Source organism: Ciona robusta, chromosome 11 (assembly GCF_009617815.1).
Source record: "Ciona robusta chromosome 11, ASM961781v2".
NCBI classification, from domain to species: domain Eukaryota; kingdom Metazoa; phylum Chordata; class Ascidiacea; order Phlebobranchia; family Cionidae; genus Ciona; species Ciona robusta.
Genome location: NC_143245.1, coordinates 3097164 through 3109699, shown reverse-complemented (window position 1 = coordinate 3109699; position 12536 = coordinate 3097164). Strand labels below are relative to the sequence as shown.

Below are 12536 nucleotides of genomic sequence, written 5' to 3'. Positions count from 1 at the left end.
AAACAGTAGTTCACCCTACACTGATTATTTGATTCTATTTAAATCAGAGAATTACGAAGCCATTCAAGCGAAATAAATACATTTTATATTATACAAATTGCTTGACTTGGTATCTGTTTCGTTTTTGATGCTTATTGTATTTTGGACTGTTTGATTAAAGGTTGAATGTGACCGTACATTGGACTGTTTAAATAAATAATGAAATCATTATAAAATCCTCTCTGGCCCACACAGCGTTTCAGGCATGTTCTCTTGTGTGTTTATTGTAGGCCTGTCACAGACGAAGAAGCTACTATGTATCATGTATGTATACTGTTATATTTGTTTATTTAATTTTTTATTGTAGTTCAATAAACAATTAAGGTTGTATACGCCACATTCAGCAGCGGTAGTATAGTATATAGCCTTGCAGGGTGAGGGACACTTTTTCATACTATTTTCTTCTCTTATTTTGTAGTAAACAAAGAACATTCCAAGAATTATAAAACCGTATCCTCACGACTCCCGTAGACCGTTGTTAGTTGTTTAAAACATGGTCAGGATATTTAAATATAACGTGCTTCTTTTTCGATAGGTGTCCCATCCACCCCACAGTAGCCTACTATATAACTGAAGACAAAACATGTTTATCCTTTCTTTTTTAGGTTACTTATATGGGAAGTCGATTGATGTCTTCTCGCAAATATGCCATGTTTATCTGTCTGACCGCATTAGGTTTAACTACCACTTACCGCGTCTCTGAAAAGACAAACATTCCGACCAATTTTCAGTCAAATAAAAGAGTTAGTGAGGTAAAACACTCAGAGTCACAGTCAGTTGAGGTTAATTTTCAAAATTTACTACAGCAGTATCTAAAACTTCCATTTGGATCTAAAATATGGAGAAAGTTTTATCCCGAGGTGGATGTACTGTTAAGTTTAATAGAGGACAACAAGTTAAAATGGCCAGCTCCTATTACAAAAACGACATTCGCCAAATTCACGGAACTTTCGGTGGAGAATCGTGCTGAAGGATACACAGTGGGGGATACTGTTTTCGCAACAATAGAAGCAAAGAACGGACTAGGAGAGAGGAAACAACATGGCGGGGATTACTTTTACTGCAGGTGGGTTAACTTCAAATTCCCCTTGTATATTTTTTAATATGTAGGTAAAGCGTTGAAGGCTCTTCGCTGCTACCATTGTTGGCGTTTGTGTCCTTGGCCAAGACATTTAACGGCAATAATTGCTCCAACCCAGTGGTCACTAATGAATTGTCCAAATTATCAGCCACACATAAAAAATAAAAAAATCCTCCTAAAATAAATCGTCCACAAAGCTACATACGTGATAAAAGCTGGCACGAGGTGTACGAAACCCTTGTTATAATCATTGCTATGTTTTCCGACGCAAGGATCCAGCAAGTTACATTTATTCTTCATTTATTTGACTTTCGTCTCCAGATTAATGAGCACAAATAGGAAGGGCGATATATTGGGAACTGGTATAGCGTGTGACATAATTGATCACGGCAATGGATTTTACATCGCATCCGCCCCACTGCTGTGGCCGGGTAGTTCAACGTTGTTCGTGGACCTTGTACATTCAAGCGAAGCCGTTGCGGCGCTTGTTTTGGAAAGTGCAGCAAGCTCCGCCAAAGGCGTTCATTTTGTTTCCACGTATCCCTCTGGAGAGGAAGTCGACTGTAATGTTGGCTTACGGCCAAATTTGGGGTGAACATACTTTAACGTTAGTTTGTAAATGCAATTCCACCATCACAGTTGGGTAGCCGCCTAACTCATAGAGGTTATGGCCTTAAGGCTTATACCATGGTGGGCGTATGTGTTCTTGAGCAAGACACTTAACGACAACTGCTCCAACCCAGTGGTCACAAATGAGTTGTCTAAGTTATCAGCCATACATAAAAATAATAATAATAAAAAATCATTACCTTAAAATTTCGTAAGCTGGCACGAGGTGTATGAAGCAGAACACCCATCCATGTTATAACGCAAATAGTTTTCCGGCCACACGAAGACAAAGTAAGTTACATCATTCATCTTATCCCACTTTTTTCGCAGTCGGTCTTTGTGCAATCTTTCCCAGCCTGAAAAAGGTTCTTCGTGGTTTTGTTATTCCGATAGTGCAGGAAACTGTCCAAATGTAACTTATACGGAAACCAGATACGACAACCGAGTTTCGTTTGTTGGAACAACTCCACTGTTTAACCGAGCAACCAATTTCAAAGTCCCAATAAAAATGCAGGGAAATGTAATTCAAGCTAAGGGTTCAACATATACGAGTGATTTATTGAAAGCATTGCCAGAGTGTAAAACAGAAACTGGCATGTCAGAAAGATCGTTTAAAAACAAAGCTGGTTACCAAAGTGGATTTTATCTGAACGGTCAGTGGCGTTCTCTTCAATGCAAACCACGCCTTACCCCGTTGTCACCTGAACAATGTTTAAAAAATAAAGTGATTTATTGTCTTGGCGATTCTACTACGAGGCAATGGTATTTTGCATTAAGGAAATATCTAAAACTAAATGACAACCCGACCAAAATGCGAAGAAAACCTAACCAGCAAATTTGGCAAGTTCCCCGCGTTGGGTACCGACCTAGTCACAACATAACTGTCTATTACAGAGCCCATGGGCTACCTTTGCATAACCATGGACCTCCAGAGTCACAAACTTTTATTGTGGATACTTTGAAAGAAATCGGCACGGCTAACGGGGAAAATACTTTCGTTGTGATAAATCTAGCTTTACATTTCCAACTGGTAGACCCTATCTTCTACATACAAAGATTACAAGCTGTAAGGAGTGCTATACTTGAACTCCAGCGACGCACACCTGGTGTTAGAGTATTTATACGCGGTTGCATCAGACATAGAAATACAATAAAAGTTGTGCCAACAGAATGGTATAGTTATAGACTTAACAACATCCTCCGAAAAACATTCGCATCGTTACCGGGTGTAGGTTTTATTGATGTGTGGTCCATGACAACTGTGTTCCCGAACCTTGGAGATATACATCCCACAGCCAAAAGAGTTTTGGATCATGTGCGACTGTTTATGTCATACTTCTGTTAAAACAGACTTGGATTTAATATTTAGTCAATACTTAATATTTTTAAATATCCATTTGTTAGTATCTTGCTGCTGCTTCTATACTTGGATATTTCGTAAATATTGGGAAAAGAATAATTGTACTATTATATCGTTGTTTGTAATGGTTTCATTTTTGATACATCCGAATGAAAGCAGTAATGTTAAAAAAATGATCAAGGTATGCTAAAGAATGAAGACTAGAAACATAGACCAAATAGGGTAACTGAGTTGAGTTATAGGGTTGGAATTCGCAGTTTATTTTACTGTAATGCGAATTCAGTGTGTATTGCTTATAACACTCTATAGTAGGATGGTGGAAGGTGGGACACCTTTTCGTTCCATTTTCTCGTCCCATTTGGTATTAAACAAAGAAAATTCAAAGAAATATAAAATCATATCCCAACGACTCCCAGCATAAACCATTGTTAATTGTGTAACGATGAAAAACTAATTCAGGACAATTAGGTGTTTGTACCGAAATTTAAAAAAGTCTTGTCTGACAAAGTGTCCCATCTTTCCCAAAACAAAAAAGTACAGGGTAGATTATTCTGCCTACAGCTACACCCTGGCAGTGCTACAGGCAGTTGTGCAGATGCGGTCGATAATCTTTAAGAAGTAATCTGGGACCTCATTCATCCGCGTTCCCTCCAAAAACGGGCTCTTCCGAAAAGCATTTGACAGCATACACATAGTTTCCCGCGACCCTGGTGTATGTTGTCTTTGCTGGTCGGTTCTCTTAGGTACACGTCAAAAACAAACGTTGTCCTTTAGCTGTGATAACGGCGAGTCGTGAATTCACACACGCTCTACATACATCAGCAATACACCTTTAAAAGATGTACATGTTATGGTCCCACTACAAAGTAATATGTACCGATAATGGTTGCTTAAAATTTCCTGCATACTATACTGTAAGATTACCTTGCAGTAGTACACAAAGCCTTATTAGATTTTCACCGAGCAACGATTGTATACAAAACAGACAGCCATGTAACTGTCAAACAAATATTAAAACTAAAAATCTGACCAGAAAACGGTTAGATAGCTTGGTTTATAATGTCGTCGGTGGTAAAGGCAGTCGTATTTCAATTTTTAAGTGGAATAAAAGATTCAATACTTGGAGTTGTTTTGATATATTCTCTTGACAAAAATATTCAGAATCATCAAAGAAAACAACAACAAAAGGCACAAGAAGAAAACAAACTTAATATCAGAAGAACAAGCAGTTCAGGTGAAACTTGTGCATTTCATTCTTTTTATAATGAGTATAGTATTCAACCATATAGTGTAAAATTATTTGCATGTTTTTAAATATGTTGTTTCTAGGGATGCACATTACAGAATAATTAGGTATTCTAGGATATCCTAGAATACTTTAATTCGAATCTAGAATTCCGAATCTTTTTATATTTATAGGAAAAAAAAATTTTACCCACAAAAGTCAGTTTATTGACCCTTTCATAACAGCCTTGTTGGATCTTGAGTTGTAAAATGATCAAAAATTGTACTATTGGGTAACCAAGGTGATCCTAGAATACAGATATTTTAGCGGCCATTTTCGATACCTTCTACTGGTGCCACCAACCTAAAATTTGGACACTGTACTAACTAGACCCCAGCGGTACCGAATCTAAAATAAAAAATAAAAATTTCGAAAAAATATTAATTATGAATATTAATATTCGTCATAAAAACATATTTATAGAATTTTCTCCCGTTCCAGCTTCGAATATGTTATAGCGCTACGTAATAGCTACAAAATGAAACATTATTTTTTTTAAAAAAGTGCGGGGATAGATGTTAAATATAAAAAAGTATGATCATAACTTGAATCATATAAATATTATATTTTCGATTTTTTTTGCGAAAATATAACTCACGCATACATCTATGTAGGTCACTAGCATGTTATCCCCATCGAAAAAAAAATTAATTTCAATTTTTTTTTATAACTGAATATTAATATTCGTCATAAAAACATATTTATAGAATTTTCTCCCGATCCAGCTTCGAATATGTTATAGCGCTACGTAATACCTAAAAAATGAAACATCATTTTCTTCAAAAAAGTGCGGGGAAGGGTTCAGAATACAAACAAGTATGAGGGTCATAACCCGAATCATACAAGTATTAAATTTTAAAATATTTCGGCGAAAATATAACTTACGCATGCATCCATGTAGGTCACTCACATGTTATCCCCATCAAAAAAAAAATAATTTCAACTTTTTTTTATAACTGAATATTAATATTTGTCATAAAAACATATTTATAGAATTTTCTCCCGATCCAGCTTCGAATATGTTATAGCGCTACGTAATACCTAAAAAATAAAACATCATTTTTTTCAAAAAAGTGCGGGGAAGGGTTCAGAATACAAACAAGTATGGTCATAACTTGAATCATATAAATATTAAATTTTCGATTTTTTTCGCGAAAATATAACTTACGCATACATCTATGTAGGTCACTAGCATGTTATCCCCATCGAAAAAATAATTAATTTAATTTTTATTTTAAATTTGAATATTAATATTCGTCATAAAAATATATTTATGAAATTTTCTCCCGATCCAGCTTCGAATATGTTATAGCGCTACGTAATACCTAAAAAATGAAACATAATTTTCTTCAAAAAAGTGCGGGGATGGATGTTAAATATTGCGGAGAGTATTAATTACTCGTATTTTGGGTTATTTACGGTTATCCTGTCCGTACTTACGTACCTGGAAATATACCAAGAATGTTAATTTATTTGTTTCAATTAATACAAAGGATTGTTTGTTCTTGAAGCCTCTAAGATTAGCGCCTTTTATTGATAGGCTCGATCGAATTATCGCAGACAATAATAAATGTCTAAAGGAAAGGAAGATAAACCTGTTTGTTTTAGAAACGCCTGAAGTAGAGGTGCAAGGTCGCTTTCGCCCATATTATGATAATCTTTGCACCTCCGTTATTTAAATTGGCGAATGTGTTCATCTTTGGCTTTTAAAGAGTTTTAACGCTGTTGGTAAGGTCCACCAAGAGAGGAGTTTTGTGCAGTTGTAATCCAAACACTTTACTCTAATTTTGTTATAAAAACATTTATGTGGATTAATATGTACTATTTTTGCGTTCGTGCAAAAAAAATATATAAACACGAAATTCGAGTAATTAATACTCTCCGCAATATTTAACATCCATCCCCGCACTTTTTTAAAGAAAATAATGTTTCATTTTGTAGCTATTACGTAGCGCTATAACATATTCGAAGCTGGAACGGGAGAAAATTCTATAAATATGTTTTTATGACGAATATTAATATTCAGTTATAAAAAAAAAATTGAAATTAATTTTTTTTTCGATGGGGATAACATGTGAGTGACCTACATGGATGCATGCGTAAGTTATATTTTCGCCGAAATATTTTAAAATTTAATACTTGTATGATTCGGGTTATGACCCTCATACTTGTTTGTATTCTGAACCCTTCCCCGCACTTTTTTGAAAAAAATGATGTTTTATTTTTTAGGTATTACGTAGCGCTATAACATATTCGAAGCTGGATCGGGAGAAAATTTCATAAATATATTTTTATGACGAATATTAATATTCAAATTTAAAATAAAAATTAAATTAATTATTTTTTCGATGGGGATAACATGCTAGTGACCTACATAGATGTATGCGTAAGTTATATTTTCGCGAAAAAAATCGAAAATTTAATATTTATATGATTCAAGTTATGACCATACTTGTTTGTATTCTGAACCCTTCCCCGCACTTTTTTGAAAAAAATGATGTTTTATTTTTTAGGTATTACGTAGCGCTATAACATATTCGAAGCTGGATCGGGAGAAAATTCTATAAATATGTTTTTATGACAAATATTAATATTCAGTTATAAAAAAAAGTTGAAATTATTTTTTTTTTGATGGGGATAACATGTGAGTGACCTACATGGATGCATGCGTAAGTTATATTTTCGCCGAAATATTTTAAAATTTAATACTTGTATGATTCGGGTTATGACCCTCATACTTGTTTGTATTCTGAACCCTTCCCCGCACTTTTTTGAAGAAAATGATGTTTCATTTTTTAGGTATTACGTAGCGCTATAACATATTCGAAGCTGGATCGGGAGAAAATTCTATAAATATGTTTTTATGACGAATATTAATATTCAGTTATAAAAAAAAATTGAAATTAATTTTTTTTTCGATGGGGATAACATGCTAGTGACCTACATAGATGTATGCGTGAGTTATATTTTCGCCGAAATATTTTAAAATTTAATACTTGTATGATTCGGGTTATGACCCTCATACTTGTTTGTATTCTGAACCCTTCCCCGCACTTTTTTGAAGAAAATGATGTTTCATTTTTTAGGTATTACGTAGCGCTATAACATATTCGAAGCTGGATCGGGAGAAAATTCTATAAATATGTTTTTATGACGAATATTAATATTCAGTTATAAAAAAAAATTGAAATTAATTTTTTTTTCGATGGGGATAACATGCTAGTGACCTACATAGATGTATGCGTGAGTTATATTTTCGCAAAAAAAATCGAAAATATAATATTTATATGATTCAAGTTATGATCATACTTTTTTATATTTAACATCTATCCCCGCACTTTTTTTAAAAAAATAATGTTTCATTTTGTAGCTATTACGTAGCGCTATAACATATTCGAAGCTGGAACGGGAGAAAATTCTATAAATATGTTTTTATGACGAATATTAATATTCATAATTAATATTTTTTCGAAATTTTTATTTTTTATTTTAGATTCGGTACCGCTGGGGTCTAGTTAGTACAGTGTCCAAATTTTAGGTTGGTGGCACCAGTAGAAGGTATCGAAAATGGCCGCTAAAATATCTGTATTCTAGGATCACCTTGGTTATTGGGTAGGGTTGCACATTACAGAATTTCGAATCCGTGAGATTCGAATCCTTTTGTATTCGAATCTAATTACGGGATTCGGTATTCTGTTTAATGACGTAATTACAGGTCATCTCATATACTATATTATCAATTTTTGAAACTTATTAATTTTGAAAAAAAAATATTTTTGTGTTTGTGGGACTTTCAAGAGTAAACGTTTCGTAACGTCTTTTCATAGCCTGCTATACGTTTCATGACGCAAAAACTACCCAATAGTACAATTTTTGATCATTTTACAGCTCATGTTCCAACAAGGCTGGTATGAAAGAGTCAATAAACTGACTTATGTGGGTAAAATTATTTTTTCCTATAAATATAAAAAGATTCGAAATTCTAGATTCGGAATTCTAGATTCGAAATAAAGTATTCCAGGATATCCTAGAATACCTAATTATTCTGTAATGTGCATCCCTACTATTGGGTAGTTTTTGCGTCATGAAACGTATAGCAGGCTATGAAAAGACGTTACGAAACGTTTACTCTCGAAAGTCCCACAAACACAAAAATATTTTTTTTCAAAATTAATAACCTTCAAAAATTGTTAATATAGTATATGAGATGACGTGTAATGACGTCATTAAACAGAATACCGAATCCCGTAATTAGATTCGAATCTCATGGATTCGAAATTCTGTAATGTGCATCCCTAGTTGTTTCCTTTTGCGTGTTAGTATTTCTTTAACTGGTGACCAGTTAAAAATATGGTCTTTAAATGATCCTTAGGTTTGATCAAAACCCAATGTGTTACTTTATTTTAAAAATTTTGCCAGTGTAGGTCGCCTTGCCCGCGACCGTGTGCCTGCGAGATTTCGCATGTGCAAGACAGTTATTTTTCATGTGTTTACCTGCTATAATTAAAAATTGGTGTGCAAGCACATACACTTCCAAGTTACATTAGGAAACTACTTAATTTGATACAGGTTTGGTTTATTGTGGCTGCATAACCAGTAGTTTGTAAACAAAGTTCCCCATGCACCTTCTCTAAAGACTAGGGCCAAGCTTTGTCATTATTGTCATAATGTCACAATAGCGATATTTTATGTAAGGTAGAATAGAATAAGCTTGCATTTCGCACTGTTTTGACCAACTAATTTAAGGAATCCACCAGTAAACTTAAACTAAACCCATAGCAAATTGACTAATCTAAAAGAGTGAAGAGGATTCATTTCTTCACTATCACTAAACATATTTAGATGCATTCCGATGACTTGTGAAGTAATAATCGAACCTTTGTTTAATTCATGATGGATCCGCTAAAATCTGGTGATGTCGCACTTATTTAAAAATAACTTTCAATAAAGAAAATTTTATACAAGGAGTGTCACATGTCAGTAAGCCATAAAGGACATTTGTGACATTTTTTTTTTCAGTGGTCACCAGCCAAAGAATTGTAATTCATATTTTAGTTGTTTAAATAATGTTTTCTTAAAAAAGTAATGTTTAACGTTTGTGTTGGCTTATTCTCATATATTTATCCTAAAAGAGTGGTAGAACGCATATAAGAATTAATAATTTGTTAAACAACAGTCCTGTTCTAAAGTGTTTATATAAAGCAAATATTATATTATCAATACTTTTCCTGGAAATTCTGTTACACTGCCTTCTTAAACACTTGATTACCAACTCTTCTTAAACATTTATTACCAAAATATTTCTAATACTACTTTTATATTGAAATACTAATTATCCATCCCAAGTACGAGTCAGTAAACAAGGGGCATAGGCATAGCAGCATAGGGTGGGGTAAGAGATGTAACACACTCGTCAGCCAAATGAAAACAAAATTATTCAATTTCTTTTTAACAAAAAAAACGTTCTCTTATTCCTTAAATGTAAACGTTGTATTCATTGTTTTAGTTGAAAATGGAGGAAAAAGAAAGAATCCACGAGTTTTGGGAAGAATTTGCATGAGCTCTGCTTTAGCATCTTTTGTGTGGATTAGTATTTGGATATTCAGTGTATACGTACTACCCATGCTACATTATTATACTAAGGTTGGTGGAAATGTTAAACAAAATTTCCTAATGAATAAGTTTAAAAAATAGGGTAGTTCAGTATAACAGATTATGGATATTTTTACTTCGCAGTTGCTCATTAGTGTAGTATTGGAAGGAGAAGAAACAAGTAAAACATATGAGGGGATTTGGGTTTACGTTGAAATGATTCTTCACTATACATTTTCGGCTTTATGGGTTTTGCCACTGTATATTCTCAGCAAAGCTATCAATGGATTCTGGTTTGCAGATGTTTCTGACAGTGTTTATAGGTTTGTGCATGGCCAACCACGTTCATTCCCTTCCATAAGCCTTGCTGTAGCCGACTTTATTTATAGTATTTTAGTAGAAACTGCTTTTTTGTTACAAGCAAACCTTGTATCCCACATTCCACTTGAAGGTGTGAATCAATTATTGTACACCATGCATATATGTATGCTGTATGCATTATATGCATTTGAATACAAATGGTTCAACATGGGCATTGAATTAAAGCTTCGTCTTCAATTAGTTGACCGGCATTGGCCATATTTTTGTGGTTTTGGACTCCCTTTGTTTATAATGACAAACATGGTGTTTAGTTATTACCCTGTTGTGGTTAGTGCTTGTATATTCTCTATCGCATTTCCTTTCTTTATTGTCAGTGGAACACAAGCCTCCACACCCCCTATCCCTGCCACTATACAATTACGCATTTTTGAACCGGCTGCAATGTTATGCAGTTATCTGTTCAGCTCATCTATCAGGAGCAGAAACTCAGGATCAGTGCAATACCAAACATAGTGTTAACTAAATAGTTTGTGTTTCCCAGAACTTTATCTAATTATTAGTCAGAACCGGTAAATTGCTGGCAAGTTTTTATTTGATCAAATGTTCATTACAATAAATTCAAAAAATGTACTTGTGTATTTTATCATGGCACGTATTTGTACTTATACTGTGTAGATACTTAACGGCAATTGCTTTAACCAGTTGTCCCGTTGTCTAATTACTCATAAACATAAACGAAAGTGTAAACAAACCAAGATTTCAGCATAAACGTAAACAAAGAAAGAGTAATAATTTTTAGAGATGACGGCAGGTGGCGTACCATCGAGTTAAACAAACCCACCGTGTATGATGCGGTTCACAGGAATAACAGTATGCTAGCTTTGGTTTGTAACTTATGTGGGTCAAGTTTGGTATCGTTGTTTTAACCAATTTTTTATTGCGGCAACCAACGAATGAAAGAATACAACCTGGGTTGTATTCTCGTCTATCATATAGTAGGATACACTAAAGATGTCCCGTCTTTCCCCACGCTACTATATATATAGTGTTGCGGGAGAAGATAGGACACCTTTTCATTCTATTTTCTCGTCCTATTTTGTAGGAGACAAAGGATATTTAAAGTATTATAAAAACCGCATCCTCACGGCCCCCACAGACCGTTGGTAAATGTTTAAAACACGACCAGAATATTGGGCTATTATATGCTAGAGGTGTTCCGCCTTCTCCAACAGTACTAAATAAACTATTTGCCGCCTAAATTTACGGCCTCCACGAGCTTGGTAATGACTTGCTGGTAGCAAAATGGCGATGTTTTTAAGGACACAATTCTATATTTTATCCGGTTGTACCATATAGTTACCTTCACTTATTTCCGAACGCCTGGTGGTGCTGCAGAGCTTGAATACACAAAACATATTCACTACCAGCAGATTACACAACGAATCAATTATTCTAATGCACACTTACACCTACCATTACCGTGTCACATTGTTTAAGCAATTGATTAAAATGTCAGGAATCCTTCATCATCGGTTTATTGTCTGATCACTTTTCACATTGTTCCGCATAAACGGCGTCTCACTAATGATATAATTGCCGACCGATTGCGACTCTAATTTGACAGCGACGCCAGTAACTTGAATGATGATGGTAATGCCACCGCCAATATTAACAACGATGGTAACACAGCCAACAAGCTAAAGAATCAAAATAACAGTTCGAGTGAGACGTAAGTAGTTAAAAATTGGGCTATTAGAGTGAAAATAGATATCAAATGTACGATTTCGGTATATTTTAACTCATGTTATACAATTGCATTTTGAAAATAATAACAGACATTGGATTCATGCATCCTGACCGTGTTTTAAACAATTAGCATCGGTCTTAGGGAGTCGTGAGGATACGGTTGTATAATTCTCTGAACGTTCATTGTTTACTACCAAACGTGACGAGAATTTAGAATGAAAGGTGTCCCATCTTCTCCTGCCCTTCTACAAAGTTAGTATAGACCAAGTTAGGAAACGGCGCTCGTGTCCGCCATTACGGAGCCCACAGAGCGTCAATCGCCTATACAAATGCATGGTCGGCATGTGTTTATTTAGTTCTTGTAAGCGATACAAAGCTAGAAAACACGTATAACGGTTGTTTTAACATTTAAAATATAATTTCTAATATAAATCTTGTTATATAATATTAAATCTAGGAATTAATGTGAAGTAAATTAATATTTTGACTGTTTTTCGGCGTAC

At 34.4% G+C, this 12536-nt stretch overlaps 2 protein-coding genes across 2 annotated transcripts; both read left to right on the top strand.

Annotated features, from left to right (window-relative positions):
• Window positions 1-524: 524 nt before the first annotated feature.
• On the top strand, window positions 525-3202 carry LOC149728084 (NXPE family member 3-like). The gene is made up of 3 exons (XM_089889318.1): window positions 525-1105; window positions 1442-1711; window positions 2060-3202. The coding sequence occupies exons 1-3, from the start codon at window positions 654-656 to the stop codon at window positions 3072-3074; spliced, it is 1737 nt and encodes a 578-aa protein (XP_089745444.1). The 5' UTR covers window positions 525-653; the 3' UTR covers window positions 3075-3202.
• Window positions 3203-4010: 808 nt separating this feature from the next.
• LOC149728083 (etoposide-induced protein 2.4 homolog) lies at window positions 4011-10917 on the top strand. The gene is made up of 3 exons (XM_089889317.1): window positions 4011-4323; window positions 9881-10017; window positions 10111-10917. The coding sequence occupies exons 1-3, from the start codon at window positions 4149-4151 to the stop codon at window positions 10798-10800; spliced, it is 1002 nt and encodes a 333-aa protein (XP_089745443.1). The 5' UTR covers window positions 4011-4148; the 3' UTR covers window positions 10801-10917.
• The last annotated feature ends 1619 nt before the right edge of the window (window positions 10918-12536 follow it).